This window comes from Dryobates pubescens, chromosome 29, assembly GCF_014839835.1.
Source record: "Dryobates pubescens isolate bDryPub1 chromosome 29, bDryPub1.pri, whole genome shotgun sequence".
NCBI lineage: Eukaryota > Metazoa > Chordata > Aves > Piciformes > Picidae > Dryobates > Dryobates pubescens.
This window is the reverse complement of record NC_071640.1, coordinates 2,061,423-2,078,593: the sequence shown is the minus strand read 5'-3', so window position 1 is coordinate 2,078,593 and position 17,171 is coordinate 2,061,423. Positions and strand designations below refer to the sequence as shown.

The window sequence follows — 17,171 nt, the reverse complement described above, 5'->3', positions numbered from 1 at the left end:
AGGCCCTGGGGCAGTGCTGTGCCACCTCCCCTGCTGCTGTGGCCTCCTGCAAAGGCAGAGAGAGGATGCTCTTGGTCCACCAGTGCCAGCTGGTGTTTGTCCAGCTGCAGAGGTGCTGGTGGGTGCAGTGCCTGGCACCACACAGGCACTCAGGGTGCTGGTGTGTCCCAGAGGGCTGGATGATGCTGCCCAGCTCCCATGTCCCTGCTGTTGGCCCAAGCACTTTCCCTTTCTCCACCCAACAGTGGTGGCTTGGCCAAGAAGCTGAGAGCAGGAATCACTCTGCAAATGCCTGGGGGGGCTCCCCACTCCTCTCTGCTGTGAGAAGGTTGGCTGCAGAGGGTTGGAAGGGTGGCTTCTTCATCTGTGCAATGCAGAGGGAGCTCACAACTCACCATCCCCCAAATCCAGCAGGCTCCCAGCCCCTGAGGGGCTGCAGAACTGGAAGGGGATGGGGTTTGGGGGCTGCAGCCCCCTCCGTGATGGGCTGCACGTTTGTGCTGTGCTGGGGCCAGGCCTGGGAGAGCTGAGGTCTGGCCACAGCCCTTGGGGAGGTCAGGGAGGAGCCTCTCAGCTCTCTGGACTGTGTCCATGGGCTCAGTCTGGTGGGAAACTGAGATGGAGTATTAGGATGAATTAGGAAGGGGTGCTGGGAGCAGCTGTGGACTGCAGGGGTCTGTCCTTGCCCTCCAGCAGTGTGGTGATACCTGGGGCATGAGGGGAGTGGGAAGCTGCTCCCTGAGGTCTGTCTAGGGAGGGGGACCCTGGGGAAGCAGCTGGTGCAGTGGCTGCTGGGGAGCAGTGGGTGCCCTTTCTTGAGCAGCCCTGCCCGCCCTGGGGCACCTGGGGGCTGCTGTGTTGGTGTCCCCAGCCTGTCCCTGTCTCCAGGGGGAAGGTGGTTATGGAAACTCAGTCAACTGTTGCCATGACAGCCTGGAGCTGGGCTCGCTCCCGGTGCCCTGCCAGCTCCCTGTCTCCAGCTCCCATGGGACTGATGTCACCAGGATAAAGCACTTCCAGAGCAGGATGAGGCAGCTGGAGCACAGGCAGCAGAGCTCTTTTATCCTGCTGCTGCAGGGAGGTGGGCTTGGAAGCAGGAAGGAGGAGTGTAGCTACCTGATGATCCCTGCCCTGTGGGGGAGAGGAGGTCCTCAGTCTCATTTGCATCCCCATGAGCTGCACCTCTGGTCCCCGTTGCTGCAGTGACTGTCTCCATGGAGACTGCTCCAGCACAGCCACATCGTGAGGACCACAGAGGGGGAGGCCACAGGGAAGCTTCTCTGCCAAAAGGCTTCTCAGAGACTGGAGCAGGCTGCCCAGGGAAGTGGTTTGAGTCTCCCCATCCCTGGGGGTGTTGAAAAGCCACCCAGCTGCGGTGCTCCAGGCATGGTGTAGTAGTGGCCCTGGTAGAGTTAGATACCATGGGGAAGCTTCTCAAAGACTGGAGCAGGCTGCCCAGGGAAGTGGTTTGAGTCTCCCCATCCCTGGGGGTGTGTAGAAGCCATCCAGCTGTGGGACCAGACCCAGGGTGTGGTGTAGCAGTGGCCCTGGTGAGTCAGGGAATGGTTGGAGCTGATGATCTTGATCTTTCCCTCATCCCCCTCCCCACTGGGACGTGCTGGCTCCCAGGGTGCTCTCTCAGCTCCCAGGGGAGTGTGGAAATTGAAAATCCCTCAAGTGGTGACTGTGTGGAGGAATCCCAAGAACACTAATTGGCTTCCCCCCACCCCACCCCCTCCGCCCTTGAAGGCTTGTTGGCTCTCGCTCCGTGTCGGTAATTGCTACTCTGCACCTATTAAAAGGCATCTCAGGCTTCACAGGGGCTTGATTGCAAAGTAATTTTGCATATGTGTCTATTCTGGGGAGCAGGGGAGTTGATTCAGCTCAGGGTGCTGGGTGCCAGATGGGCTTTCCACGGGTGTGAGGTGCAGCATGAGTGAGTTGTGTCCTCACCGAGAGTAGCGCCAAGGGAGGCTGCTTCAAGCAGCACCCTGAAAGCAAGGCTGCAGGTGCAGCCAGGGGGGTTTGGTCTCCTCACTCATCTGGGACAAGGGAGAAAGGCTCTCAAGTGGGATGCACAGAAGAAGATGCCAAGGTGCCTTCAATTTTCACTGAGGATCACGGAATCAGCTCGGTTGGAGAAGAACTTTAAGGGAGTGCTTGGAAGGGCTTCTGGTGCCAGGGTGAGAGGGAAGCTGCAGCTTGAGGAGGGCAGATTTAGCCTGGAGATGAGGAGGAAATTCTTCACAGTGAGGGTGAGGAGACACTGGCAGAGGCTGTGGATGCTCCTTCCTTGGAGGTGTTCAGGGCCAAGCTGGATGAGGCCTCTGAGCAGCCTGGGCTGGTGGGAGGTGTCCCTGCCCATGGCAGGGGGCTTGGAACTGGATGAGCTTTAAGGTCCCTTCCCACCCAACCCAACCTCTGAATCATTGACTCCAACCACAAGCTTGGAAAACTCAGTGTCCTGCCTGCTGCTGCTCTCCTGGGAGTGCCATGGGGCATCCATCTCCACACCTCTGCCCTGCCCCTGCCTCTCCAAATCTCCCCACAGGCTTCTCCCCAGGGCAGCTTTCTTCAGAGGGCTGCTGGCAGGTTGGGATTTCTGTGCTTTCAGAAGCAGGTTTCCTCTTTCTGATGCCTTCAAGCATCAAAGGGGAAGAGCTGCTGGGATTTTTCCATTTGCCTTTCACTCCTCATGCAGCTTTGTTTCCTCTTTGCTGTTCTGTCAGCCTGGCAGAGTGAAAACACAGCAGAGAGTTCGGTGTCCTTTCTCTTGGAGAGCAGCATTCCCAGGCAAGAGCAGGATGCTGTGGGGTTGGGAGCTGCAGCTTCCTTTGACAAACAAACTTCCCATTGTTCCTGCTGGGGAGTTTGCTTTAGTTGTGTGGAAGTCTTTGATGCTGGACTGCATCAAGCCTTGGAGTCAGCCTTCCTCAGGTGGCCTTCATCCTCCTGAGTCACTTGGTGTGTGGAAGTGACCAGCGTGGTGGGAGAGGCTGGTCACTGGTTCTTGGAGCGAGCTGGATGCTTATGCCATGGACTAAGATCCTCCTGGGCATGAGTGCATGGGGAAGAGTGTGGCCAGCAGGTCAAGGGAGGTTCTCCTCCCCCTCCACTCTGCCCTGGTGAGGCCATGTGTGGAGTATTGGGTCCAGTTTGGGGCTCTCCAATTCAAGAGGGACTGGAGAGAGTTCAGTGGAGGCTCTGAGGATGATGGAGGGACTGGAACATCTCTCCTGTGAGGAAAGGCTGAGAGCCCTGGGGCTGTTTAGCCTGGAGAAGGGAAGACTGAGAGGAGATCTTATGAATGCTTATAAGTACCTGAGGGGTGGGGGTCAAGAAGGTGCCAGGCTCCTTTCAGTGGTGCCCTGACTAGGGGCAGTGGATGCAAACTGGGACCCAGGAGGTTCCACCTCAACACGAGGAGAAACTTCTTTGGTGTGAGGCTGCTGGAGCCCTGGAGCAGGCTGCCCAGAGAGCTTGTGGGGGCTCCTTCTCTGGAGACTTCCAAGCCTCATCTGGATGTGCTCCTGTGTGACCTGCCCTGGGTGATGCTGCTTTAGCAGGAGGGTTGGACTGGATGATCTCCAGAGGTCCCTTCCAGCTCTCCCCTTCTATGGCTCTGTGGATTTGTCCCTGAAGCCTGCACCCACCTGTGGAGAGCTCCAGGCACGATCCATCACATACCCAAGCAGGGTAGCTGGGGCTGCTCACCCCTCTCAGCCCTCCTCCATGAAGGACTGGGTGCACTTCCCAGGGCAGGAGTCAGGCTGTGCCTGGGGGGGCAGCAGCAGAGCACTTGGGAGCAGGCTGCACCCAGCGGAGGGATCACAAATCGATTGGCCCTGCAGTTGCTCTTCTCCTGCCAAGACTCTTACTGGAAAACAGAGTTCTCCCAGTACTGGTTGCCAAGCAGTGAGGTCCCATGATGGCCTTTATCTGCTCAGCTGGATCTGCAGGAAACAATAAAGCTCCAGTGCAAAATGAAATGAAGAAGAATCGGTGGCTGTGCTGGGGCTTCCCTGGCTGCCAGGAGTGGGGTAAGGTGATACCAGGGGGAGACTTCTCCTCCTCCACCCCTTGCAGGGCTTCCCCCACAACTTGGGCTGGCACAGGCTTCTGGTGGGCTCCAGCAGTGAGTTAGCCCTGTGCTGGTGGGGATGGTCCTCCTGTTAGCCACGCAGTGCTGGGGTTAAGGAGCTTGGCTGCTGCTGGAGGCTCAGGGATTCCACTCGTGGCAGCCAGACTGCAGGAGGAGTAGGATGAGGCTGTCGCTCAGAGATCTGCGTGGGATCATCCTGTCTGGGCTGGCTGGATGCTGGGGGAGTCTTTGCCTTGCACCTTTGCTGAAAACAAAGAACTCCTGGTGGGAAACTGTTCAAAAGCACTCCACCAAGTTTCAGTGAAGGACCCTTACGGTCCCCAGTGCCTTGGGCAGGTGTCTGGGGACTCTGGTGGGTGGATGTGCTTGAGCTGGCCCCTGGTGAGGAGGGGGAATGTTCCACACTGGCTCTGGGGCTCTTTGCATGGTGACAGCATCTGGCTGGGTACCTCTGGCCAAAGTCCTCCATGCACAGTGGCTCTCATGTCCCTTCAGCCCCCATCTGCTGTGCCCTACTGCTGCTGGTTTGAGGGGGGAGCAGCTCTTCATCTTCTTCTCTGCTGCTCTGCCTGGCACCTCTCCTGGCACTCTGCACTTGTAGTTTTGCTCTCCATCCCAGTCTGCTTTTGACTCTTGCAGAAGGATTATCCCTTTGGCACCTTCACACTGCCTGGTGGGAAGCTCTGGGGGGCTCTGGGGACCAGCAGGACGAACTGAGCCCCTGCCAGAAGTGTGTGCTCCATGGCAGCAACCTCTGCCACCTGTCCCTTGCTGTTGCCCTGAGGTCCAGGGGAGCCTTGCAGACCCAGGCACCAGCAGGTGATGGGACTCCCACACCACCTTTGCAGATCCTCCTGTTCTCATGGGAAAGACCAGCCACTGAACAGGGTGAGAAGTGGGTCCCTGGGGATGTTTTCCATGGAAACTCTGGCACTTGAGTGTGAAATGTGTGTCCATTCCAGGCTGCTGCAGTCACTTGAGGCTGGTTGGAAGGTGCAATCCCAGCTGGCCAAGCCCCAGCTTCTTGCTGCAGGTGGTTATTGGAAAGCTGTGCTCTGCCAGCCTGTTGCTGCAGGGAGGTGAGCAGCCCCAGCTGGGGCTGAAGCATGGCTTTGAGTCACCTTTCCTGGAGCCAGAGCTGTGGGTGCTGCCCGTGCTGGGGGCAGATTCTGATGTGGTTGCAGCAGTGTGAAAGCTGGGACTGTCCTCCATGGGAGCACACCTTGGCTTGAGTCACCAGGACAGCAGGTGTGGAGAGGGACAGTGGCCAGACAGTTGCCAAAATGCTGTGCCAGGGAGAGGTCCCTGGATGTGAGGAACAATTTCTTTGCTGCAAGAGTGGTCAGGGATTGGCACAGGCTGCCCAGGGAGGTGGTGGAGTCCCCAGCCCTGGAGGTGTTCAGAAACCTGTGGCCATGGCGCTTGGGGGCCATGGTTTGGCGGCCCTGGTGGTGTTGGTTGCTGGTTGGATTGGGTGCTCTTGGAGGTCCTTTCCAACCAAAACAATTCTGTGATTCCATATTGCTTTGTCCATGTGCTGTAGCTGTCATCTCCCTTCTCTCCTCCCCACTGAAACCATTCCTGGGGCTGCTGCAGTGTTGCCCTCTGCATCCTGTGCTGCTGCTGGTCTCAGCCAGATGCTCGCTGGAAAAAGCTAATTTCCAGTTAAAACTTCTTTTCATGGAGGGTTTATCCTTCTCTGGGCTCGTTCCAGGCTTGCCCAGTAGCTCCCATTCCCACAGCATGTCAGCACTGGGTTTTCTCAGCCTTGTGTTTCCCATGGGAATGAAGTGCTGGACCCCTCTGCGGTCCCAGAGTGCTGGGAAGGTGCCCAGCTCCCCCCGCAAGCAGGATCTGTGTGTGTGAGATCCGTCTCACCCCAGCACCTCAGCCCTCTCTGGCTCCTGTGGGAATGCCTCAGCACAGCAGGGAGGCCAGGACGGAGCAGGGCTGGTGCTGGCTGGGTGCTGAGCAGGGCTGGCCAAGCCCAGCTTACCTAACACCTTTGGAATGCCTGGCTCAGCCCAGCTCAGCAGGGCTCCTCGGCTCTGCTCCCGGTCCCAGGCACGCTGTGAGCCAGGCTGGTGGCCTCAGGCAGTGCCTGGCTCTGGGAAAACTGGGACAGGGCTGAACCATCCCAGACTTTTGCCCTGCATTTGGCAAAGGGCAGCCCCAAGATAGGACCTGCTGGTGCACTGGGGTGGTGGGAAGCCCCCCCAAAAAGCCTGCCTGGAGCAGGGTCTGCTTGCCCCATTTGTGTCGTTCCCAGGGAGGTGGTGGCAGGTGCCAGGCTCCCCTGGCAGAGCTCCCCACACAGAATTGACCTGCAAGTAACCATAGAATGGTTTGAGCTGGCAGGGATCTTCAAGACCACCCAGTTCCAACCCCCTGCCATGGGCAGGGACACCTCCCACTGGCCCAGGTTGCCCAAAGCCTCATCCAGCCTGGCCTTCAGCCCTTCCAGGGCTGAGGTGTCCACAACTTTTCTGGACAACCTGTTCCAGAGTCTCACCACCCTCACAGCAAACAATTTCTTCCCAATGTCCAACCTACATTCCCCCTGCTCCAGTTTCAATCCCTTCCCTGCCCTGTCCTACCCACTACAAGCCCTTCTAGAAAGTCCCTCTCCAGCTTGAGGTACTGGAAGGCTGCTGTAAGGTCTCCCCAGAGCCTTCTCCAGATATCCCAACCCATGCCATTTGTCTTCACCACCCTCACAGGGAAGAGCTATGGTCACCAACATTCCCTGCCTTCAGTGCCAGGCTGCACTGTCAGTGCCACAAGGCTCCCAAGTGCTCACTGGGTGTGAATTACTCAAGCCTCACTGTGCTCCTTGCAGTAGAGGAGGGCAGAATCACAGAGACATTCGGGTGGGAAAAGACCCTCAGGATCACCAAGTCCATTGGGCACTGCCTGACAATGGAAAGCAAGGGATGGGAGAAGAGCAGGAAAGGAAAGGGGAGGCTCCAGCCCAGATCACTCAAGCTCCCTTGCCTCACACCCTCTCATCCTTCCAGCTCTGCCTGTCTGCCTGCACAAGAGCCGGAGGGAACCGCTGGAGCTGCTGCTGCAGCCGAGGGTTGATCCTAATCAGCAGCCCGCAGCGGCAGGCAGGACCTGTTGTGTCCGGCGGAGACAATGCGCGGCTTTTGCGAGTGCCGCGCATGTCGATGAGGCTGAGGGGAAAAACCCCAAACAACAAACCAGCCCCCGCCTGCCGGGGCGAAAAAAAACCCAACCCCAACAAAAAAAAACCCGAGCAGCGGGAACCAGGCTGCCAGGTTGGCCGGGAAGGAGAGGAGAGGCTGTGGCGAGGCTGGCAGAGGGCTGTGGAGTCCCTGGGAGCATCGGCGGCTCGGCACACACAGGCGCACTGCCTCACACAGGCGCACACCCGGCAGCTCTTGGTGCAGCTCCTCCAGCTCTTTTGATTCACGAGGAAGGAAATAAGACCTCTGAGAGCAGCAGAAGCAGCAGCAGCACTTGGGGGGGGGGGGAGATGTGCTGACCCACAAAAAAACCCTCCCCCAAATTACTGAAATATATATTCTAGATTTCTTACAGAATTATTGAGCGGGGGGCGAGCTCCAGGCTGGGCTTTTTGTGGTGGTTTTGCTGCCTGGGGCTGGATCTGCTCCTGGAAAAGGGAGTGGTGGAGGAGAGGAAGAAGAATGAGCAGCCCCTCCGTGCCTGGGAAGATGGAGGCAAAACCTTTGTTCAACGTGCAGAAGGCTCTGGTGCAGCCGGTGCAGATGTGCATGTTGGATATCCCCCTGAGCGTGCAGGACGATGATGTGAGTAGGAAAAGGCGAGGGAGCCAGCGGCTGCGAAGGGATGGGGGAGGGTGTGCGAGGGGGCAGAGAGGTGCTGGGACCCCACCCCGGTGCTCTCCGGGGCTGGTGAACTTCTGGCGAAGTTAAAAGACGCCAGGGGCTGGCACCGCCTTCAGCGGTGACTGTTTCCTCTTCCAGGCAGTGTGCTTTGAGGCAGACCGTGTCTGGCACTTGCCAAATCCAGGGCACCAAAACGAAAGGAGGAGTTTGGGAGGGGAGGGGAAGCCTTCCCAGCCGGGAGAAGGAAGGATGCTTGCTGGCTGTGTCCTGGCTCTGCTGCCTGCTGGGTGTGATAACCTGGGAGGCAACGATGGGCTCCGGAGCTCAACTCTGCCGCTGGACACCTTGGGCGGTTGCCCTGCCTGGTGTCTGCCATCTGGGTGGGCAAGCATCCTGCCCTCTGGCTCTGCTGCTGTGCTGCAGCTGTGACCCAGTGCAGGGTTTGCTCCATGATGCAAAAATGAGCCTCGGTTGCAGCAGTGAGGAGGAGGTTTCCTGGTGTGCTGGGGCCAGGGCATTCCTGGGGAGGGCTCCTCTTCCCACCTTGACTCTGCCCCTGGCAGAATCACACCATCAATCTGACCATGCAGGAAGGAAATCCTGTGGCAGAGCTACTGGAGAGCCCAGAATGAGAGGGGCAGCGGTTTCCAGAGGTGCTGGGTGGTGAGCAGTCAGCGTCCTGCCTGTGGCAGGGGTTGGGTGTGAGCCAGGTGCTGGTGCTTTGATTGTTTTGGGAGCAGGGGAAGCACATCTCCTCGCTGTGTGTGCCCTGTGCTGGTGGTGTCACTGCAGGAGCCTTCAGTCTGGGTTTTCTGGCTGGCAAGCAGCTGATGTCTCCCAGGCAGTGTTGCCTTCTCCTCTCCATTATCCTGCGTGTTTCAAGAGGTGAAATGACAGCACAGGAACAGCCTCACCTCCCTGCGAGGAGGGAGGACTTTTCCTTCAGGCTGCTGTGTTGGATCTCAGCAGGGCTGGGAAGCCCCAGCTCAGCAGCCTGCAAGTGTCTCTGCAGGGACAGGGGACTTGCAGGGAGCTACCTATATTTAGAAGCACCCCAGGGCTTGGCTGGGATCTGTGATGTTGCTGCACTAATGAGGCTACCTGTGGCCACTGCAGAGCTGTGCTGGGGGTGGGAAATGCACCTCAGAAGCACCAGTGGGAAGGAGGGAGAGCAGCCAGGCGAGGGGAGGTGGCTGCAATGGCTGAGCCAGCGGCTGGATGCTTTATCCTCCTTTAGCTTCATTGGTGTGCTTTGATGGCAGCTTTCTCAGGGCTCATGCCACACGGTGCCCTGGGCATTGCCACCTGCTGCTGGGCTTCCCTGCAGCCTTGTGCTGCAGCCCTGGGGATCCTCAAGCTTTACCTGACCCAGGTGGAGGTTTCCCTCCTTGCAGAGGGGAAAGCCTGGGCTGGAGGGATGCCCTGGCACTGAGTGGCTTGGAAATGACCTCCACTTGCTAAGCTTCTTCCCTGCTTTATTGCAGAAGAGCAAAGTGCTTTGCAAGGTGGCTGTGCCCCGTGGTAGAGGGGAGGGAGGTTTTGCTTGGTTGGCTTTCTAACAATTCCTGCTGGCCCTTGGGCAGCTGCTGGGTCCCAGCCAGTGCTGGGAGCTGTGCAGGGCACTGGTCACTGCTGCGGCTCACTGGGGCGTCCCCAGCTCCGGGGTCAGCCCTGGGGCGTTAGCTCCATTGTGCAGGGCAGAAGGGGTTGGTCCTTCCCCGTGGAAACTCAGACTGCCATGGGGCCAGGCTGGCCTCCAGCATCCTCGGTGCCACCGAGGCTCTGCAGGTGCACAGCGTGCACTTCCCAGCTGCGATCGCCCAGCCCCCCTCAGGGCTCTGCTCGGCGCTTTCCTCCTCCTGCCCTGGGCAGGGCAGGATGAGACCCTCTCTCCCCCCCCGGGGTGGGCATTGGCTGGCAGCCCCCGTGAGCAGGAGGTGGGTAAGGGGCTGCTCTGCTTCTCCATGCCTGTGCACCTCTGCTTCAGGGCCGAGGATCTCCACTTCATTTTCCATTCCTGGAAAGCGGGGGCGTAGCAGCTGCCGTGGCCCTGCCAAGCTGGCACCTCCCTCTGCTGCAGAGCTGCGGCCAGGGGGGGAATCCCCAGTGGCATTTCTGTCTGTGGAGGGATGGGGAAACTCCTCTGGCACAGCTTCCCCCAGATTCCCCCCAGCCAGGCAGGGGCTGGTGTCTCACCCCCACTCGCGTGCAGGTCCCTGCTCCTCTCCCCACCAGCGCTCTGCGTGGGCAGGGTGGAGGCAGCCAGGCTGGGATTTCCCCTTCAGGCTCAGGACCTTCAGGCTCAGGAATTGCCTTTTTCTTTCTGGAGATGGCACAAGCAGGGCAGGAGAAGTTTAGGAGCTGTGTTGTGTGGGGACCTCATGCCCAGAGGAAATGCTGCTGAGGGATGGGGGACCAGGAATTGATTCATGTGGGGAAGGTGCTAACAAGCAGGCAAACCCTGCTCAGAAACCTTCCTCTCCTCAGGACCCCTTCTGGTTTGGTGGGTGAGGAGTCAGAGGAGTGTTTTCAGGAGGGGTGAGGCAAAGCCAAAGCCTGTGGAGGCAGAGCTGTGCTCTGCTGCCTCCCTGGCTGCTCCTGGCAGATGCTTTGATGTGGCCACAGCAGCACCTGGTCGCCCTTGTGAGTGCTGCTGCTGAGACCTGGGCTGCTGTCAGCTCTGTGCCATCCCCAGAGGACAAATCCTGCCATCCCTCTGGCCTGAGCACACAAAGCATGGTGCAGAAATCACCTCTGTGGAGCTCTTCTGCTCTTGAGAGCTGAAGGCTGTTCTCTCAGCACAGCAGCTCTGCTGGGTTGCCATCTGATGCTCCTGGTTTTGAGGAGAACTGCTTTGCCCCAGCATGGAGCAGGGCTGCTTTGGAGAGCATTTCCCCAGCAGGCCATTGGAGGTGATGCTCAGTGGGTGTTCAGCTGGAAGGGGAACAGGGCAGCAGAGGACACTCATTTCTGTCTCCCTCACCACTTTCTGATGGAGCTGTCAATCCCTTTCATAATTCACCCACAGCAGTTGCAAAACTTCCCAGGGTGCTTCTGTTGCTGCTCTGGGTAGAGATTTCCAAAGCTCTGCTAATGAAAGAGCAACAGTTTCTGTGTCTGGGGAATGAGGAAATCCACCAAGGGGCTGTTGCAAGTGGTAAGACAGCTGCCTGTGGCACCTGGGGCAGCTCCTGGAGATGGTGGAGCTTTGTGGCAGGCTGGTTTGCCAGATGAACTGTCCTCCAAGAGGGACACTGAGGTGCTGGAGGGTGCCCAGAGAAGGCCAACAAGGCTGGGGAAGGGTCTGGAGAACAGGGCTGGGGAGAAGCAGCTGAGGGAGCTGGTGGGGTTCAGTCTGTAGAAGAGGAGGCTGAGGGGAGACCTCATTGCTCTCTACAGCTCCCTGGTTGCAGTGAGGTGGGGGTTGGTCTCTTCTCCCTGGATTCAGGTGATAGGAGGAGAGGAAATGGCCTGAAATTGTGCCAGGGGAGGGTTAGGTTGGATGTGAACAACTTCTTCCCCAAAAGGGTTGTCAAGACTTGGCCCAGGCTGCCCAGGGAGGTGATGGAGTCACCATTCCTGGAGGTGTTCAAGAAACCTGTGGCCCTAGCACCTGGGGATGTGGTTTTGTGGCCATGGGGGGCTGAGGGTTGGACTGGATGATCTTTGAGGTCTTTTCCAACCAAAACAATTCTATGATTCTCTGCCCCCTGTGAGTGGGAGCTGCAGGGCTGGGAGGGACCAGTGAGCTGGTGTCTTGTGGTGGGTGCTGCTGAACTGGGTGCCTGGTGAGGTGTTGCACCCCTGGTAGTGTATCCCAGGACATCCCAGGCTAATGCCATGCAGCTGGCCCAGCCCTGTGAAAACTCCATCCTCAGCACAAGAAACTTCTTTGGTGTGAGGCTGCTGGAGCCCTGGAGCAGGCTGCCCAGAGAGGTGGTGGAGTCTCCTTCTCTGGAGGCTTTCAAGCCCCACCTGGATGTGTTCCTGTGTGCCCTGCCCTGGGTGACCCTGCTTGGGTAGGGAGGTTGGACTCGGTGATCTCCAGAGGTCCCTTCCAACCCCTCCCATTCTGGGATAGCATAGAGTGGCTTGAGTTGACCTGGAACCACTGGGAAGTGTCCTCTTGTTGCAGTGCCCAGGGAAGGGCCAGCACAACCCTTGGGCTCTTCCAGCCCAAGCTGGACACTTGGCACAGCTCTGGAGTGAGAAGAGAAATGACCTGGTGAAGTCCTCAGTGTCCTGCTTTAGACACTTGCATCCTCCAGAGCCTGGCCTGGCCTCCTCTCCATCTTCACCTCCTCCTTTTCTCCTCTGTGACATCCTAATAAGTGCAGGAGGTTTGACTTCAAAGTGGTTTGCAAATATTTTCCACTCCAGTGGGCTAATTAGTTAAATTGCATTTCACATGCTAATTTATTCCCATCATATCATTAGAGAGAGAGATAGATGGATACTGAATTATTTTTTTTTCCTCTCCCAGTGTCCTGGAATTCTGGAGAAAAGACAAAAGCTTGGTTTGACCTTAAAGCCAGGCTGAGAGGAGCTGGGGATGGGAACGAATGCTTAGTGCCCAGGTTTGCCGTGGCACAGATTTATTCCCTGCTGCATTTGAGGCCTCCTTCAGCCGAGGGCTGAGTGCCTGCAGCCTGGGTCTGGTGGGTGCAGCGCTGTCCTTTGGCACACAGGAGACCGTTCGGATCGGCAGTAATGAGCTACTAATCCCTGTCTGCAGCGCCTCGATCACCTCGGAGCGCTGTGCTAATTGGCAGCTAATTGATCCTCCTGGGAGCGGGAATGGTGCTGCACCCCATGCACCACGGCGGGGAAAGGATCAGAGGGCACCAGAGCTGGCTTCGGGATTCGGTGTGGCTCTTGAGGATCGTGCCCCTCGAGGCTGAACCCCCCCAAACGAGGGGGTAGATGTCTCCCCCATGCAGGGTCAGCTCCCTCCTGGGGGCCGCACCGTGGGGCAGGGATGCAGCAGGTGGCTGTGGGTGATGGGGGTGAGCTGGTGAGTGGCACAGTGTGGAACCTTCTGGCCTGGCTGGCAGCTGAGCTCTGCAGAGGCTGAGGCACCCAACACATCCTCTGCAACATCCCGTGGTGTGTGTGTGTGTGGAGGGTGCCAAAGTTTCCTCCAAGAGCCTGGGAGCTCGGTGCTGGCACGGACCAGAGGCTGGAGCTGTGCACCAAGCGCTGGGGGGAAGCTGCCAGCAGCCCCACCATGAATCAAGCTCTGCCGTGCTTCTGTCGAGGGCTGTTTCTTTCTCCTCTGCCTGCCTACGGTAGATGTTATCAGGAGGGAGGAGCTGACAGTGAGCGCTGGGACTGTTTCCTGCCCACAGCTGCATGCAGAAAGAGCAAATCCCTCCGTCCCCTGCTCCTGGCCATGCTCTCCTCCTCCTCCCTGGGGTGAATGGTGGCTTGGTTTCTTTGGGGAAAGCTAGAAACCAGGGAAAGAAGTCTCCCAGGCTGAATTCTCATCCATTAGAGCAGAAATTCAGGAGCATGCTTGGGATTTCTGGGCATTGCCCTGGCAAGGCTGAGGAGCCCACCCAGTGCCTTGTGTCCGGGTGTGGGGCAGCTCCAAGACTCTCTGTGCTCCCTCACAAGTGCTGGGGGGGGGGTGGGGGGGTCCTGGGGCAAGCCTCTGCTGTGTTCTTACCTCTGGTTTTGGAGGGTTTGTTTGTCCTGGTGGAGATCCTACCACTGCTGACCCCCCAGGAGCTGTGAACATGCAAGGCACTGGGCTCCCTGGGCTGCAGCTTTGGCTGGCTGGTGGCACAGGCAGTGTCTTTGTGAGTGGCTGTCCCAGGAGATTTTTGGGGGTGGCATCTGTCCCTGCTTCCAGCCCTTGGCCAGGCTTCAAAGAGGGAATGGTTGATGTGACAGCTGAGTGTTTACACTGGCCTGAAGGGATGGGGAAAAGGGGCACTGGGTGCTGCTGTGTTTGGTGCTGAAGAGAGGTGGTGGAGCCTCCATCTCTGCAGTCACTCAGAGCCCAGCTGGACAGCGTCCTGTGCTGCCTGCTGTGGGTGATCCTGCTCTGCCAGGGGGCTTGGGCTAGAATTCCAGCCTGGCATTCTGTGATCTTTGGTGCCATTGCCACCTGTCTGTAGCTAAGGACATCAACTGATGCTCAAGGTGGCATCCCAGAATGTTTCTCTCTTGCTTTGCTCTTCCTTCCCATTGTTTGGCACCAGCTGAGGGCAATGTGAGAGCTTTCTCCTCTTGCAGCTTTGACTCTGGAGACAGCTCTGTCCCAGGCACAGGCTCTGCCTCTTGCACTTTGCCTTTCCCAGGTGCAATGGGATCCCTGAGCTTCCAGCTCCCTGCTCTCCTCTTCCATCCATGGGGACCCTCCAGCCCCAGTGAGCGTTTCCCATGGCTCTGGGCACTGCCACAGCAGCTGCAGCAGGGTCAGATCCTGGTGCCCACGTGCTGCTGGTGGCACTTGGCTCCATCCCTGCACCCCAGGCACCTCGATGAAGAGCAGGTTGGCAGCGGAGCAGCTGCCTCCTGGTGGTTTGGCTCAGCGAGGACCTGCCAGTGCCATCTGCTGTCACCTTTGCATGGGGGCTCAGAGCGGTGCCTGCACAAGCAGCTGGCACAGGACAGCTCACACGAGGTCAGGCCAGTTTGCTGACTGGTTTGGCACGTTGCAGGCACTCAAAGGTGGGTTGTGATGCCCACTTGGGGTCTTTGCTGAGAGCACAGAGGCACTTTGGCCCTGGCTCTCCTGCCCTGCCTCAGCAGACATCAGGAGTTGGTAGGTGTGGGTATCTCCCAGTGTGCCAGGTGAGAGGAGAGGAAATGGTCTGAAATTGCTCCAGGGCCAAGAGGTTTAGGTTGGACATTAGGAAAACTTTCTTTCCTGCCAGGGGTTGGCACAGGCTGCCCAGGGAGGTGGTGGAGTCCCCATCCCTGGAGGTGTTCAGGAAACCGGTGGCCATGGCACCTGGGGATGTGCTTTAGTGGCCATGGTGGTGTGGGGCTGGGGGTTGGACTCAGTGATCTTCAGATCTTTTCCAAGCAGGCACCTCTGTGATTCTCTTAGGACTGGCTCCATCTCCCCCTGAGGAGATGACTCTCACCAGAGCCTCGTGGCTGGTCCTGGAGCTCTTTGCTCCATCACATGCTGCTGTGATGCACAGAGCAGACAGGATGGCTGCTGGGGCTTCAGGCTGAGCAGACCTTGTGATCTTTGGTGTCCTGAGCCCCTGGCTGCTGGAGTCATGTGCTTGGTGCCTGGAGAGGGGAAGCATACTGCTGGGGCAGCAGCACTCTGCACCCTGCTGTTGTCACCCACAGCTTCCAGGTGTTACCTCCATGCAGATGCTGGCCATGAGCAGCACCCCAGGTGCTCATCTTCCTCTGTGCCTCCATGGTAAGAAACTTTCTCTGTCTGAAAGTAGAGTCTTGACTTGGTGAACCCCAAGGGCTGCTTATACCCAGAGGCTGCTTTGTGGATTCTCTTGTGTGATCTGATGTACAGGCTTCAGCTCTCTGCTGTGTCCTTGCTTCTCTTCTGGCTTCTCTGAGCTCCTGTTGGGGTTGTCCTTGGGGGTGCTGGGATGTGGCAGCTCTCAGTGCCTGGAGGTCTTTGCTGGGGAACCCCCAGTTCTGCCCTGCTGACAGCTGCCTTTGTAGGCTGGGGCTGGCTGCTGTGAGCTCCAGGAGACGTTGAGGAGCTGCTTGGGATGTGCTGGGTGACAGTCTTGGTGTCTGGCTGTGACTTTGGTGACACAGAAACAAATCTGGTGACCCAAGGCAAGGGACCTTGCTCTTCTGCTTGCCAGGAAACAGTACCCAAAAAACCCCCATCTTAAAAGAACCTCTTTCTGCTCCTCCTTTTCTTCTCCCTTCAGGCTCCCCTGAGAGTCTGGGGTTTTGTTTCTTTCATCACAGTTCCCTTCCCAGCACTTCTCCTTCCCATCCTGGAGACCAACTGCTAGTTAGGAACTGCAGCCCAGCGAGGAAGGAGGGGAAGAGTGGTTTGTGGTGCCAGACCCTGGGCTGACTGACCAGAGCAGCTGGGAGGAGGCACTGCTGGGGGCTCTGGGGAGATGTGCTGAGGCTGGGGGAGGCAAGCTGGAAGCAGCTGTTCCAGCAAGGAGGGATCTGGCAGCATCGTGGTGGTGAGTTGGGGAGCCCCTGATCAGGGGGGACCCTCCTGCCTGGGCAGCCCTTTGAGCTGGCTGGAGCCAGGAAATGGAGACTAATCCCTTCCCACCCTGCTGTGTGCAGAGCAAGAGGGAATCAAAAGCAGCTGAAAATCCCAGATTTCCCTTTCTATTTGGTGAAGGACTGAGGGAAACACAGGGGAGGAGGGGGACAGGCTGTGGGTTTGCAGCTCCACCATCTCCCACTGCACAGGGCTGGATGAGCTGCACCCACAGCCCTTGTGCCTGGCAGGGGAGCTGGGACAGCTCATCCATCCCCACTTACTTTGGAGTCAGCACAAGGCAGGGCCCTGTCTCCAAGTGTAGTCTCAGGGACTGGTTTGAGTTGGAAGGGACATTCAAGATCACCCAGTTCCAACCCCCTGCCATGGCTGCTAAATCATACAGCCACTAAGGTTGAAGAAGCTCTCTGAGATCACTGAGTCCAACCAGCAACCCAACCCCACCATGGCCACTAAACCCTGGCCCCAAGTGCCATATCCACACATTTCCAGGCATGAAGACTCCACCACCCCCCTGGGCAGCCTGTGCCAGTCCCTGACCACTCTTGCAGCAAAGAAATTGTTCCTAATCTCCAACCTAAGCCTCCCCTGGTGCAACCTGAAGCCATTTCTTTTTGTCCTATCACCTGATACTAGAGAGAAGAGACCAACCCCTACCTCACTCCAACCTCCTTTCAGGGAGCTGCAGACAGCAATGAGGTCTGCCTCAGCCTCCCTTTCTCCACACCAAACACCCCCCAAGTCCTCTCAGCTGCTCCTCCCCAGCCCTGCTCTCCAGACCCTTCCCCAGCAGCTTTGTTGCCCTTCTCTGGACCTGCTCCACCTCCTCAATGTCCTTCTTGGAGCGAGGAGCCCAAGCCCAGCCCTCACTGTTGGAGGTGCAGCCTCACCAGTGCCCTGCAGCCCTCCTGCTGCAAGCAGGCTTGGGGTAGAGAGAGAGAGAGAGCTCTGCAGAAGGTGAATCTCTGCTGGGACTCAGAGCTGAGAAGGGGAAAGGGGAAGCTCCCTGAGGCTTGGGCTTTGCAGAAAGGTGACTCAGAGCATGCCC

At 58.1% G+C, this 17,171-nt stretch overlaps 1 protein-coding gene across 2 annotated transcripts in view; it reads left to right on the top strand.

Moving 5' to 3' along the window:
* The window catches only part of RALGDS (ral guanine nucleotide dissociation stimulator), a 62,119-nt gene that overhangs the window by 7,684 nt on the left and 37,264 nt on the right, over positions 1-17,171 (top strand). Inside the window, exon 1 of one of the 2 annotated variants that reach the window (XM_054174245.1) lies at positions 7,769-7,896. The exons of the other annotated variant lie outside the window; for it this stretch is intronic. Coding sequence (XP_054030220.1) covers positions 7,774-7,896 — 123 coding nt within the window. The 5' untranslated portion in view covers positions 7,769-7,773. Of the gene's footprint in view, positions 1-7,768; positions 7,897-17,171 lie in introns of those variants that run through there. 2 annotated transcript variants of the gene reach the window in all.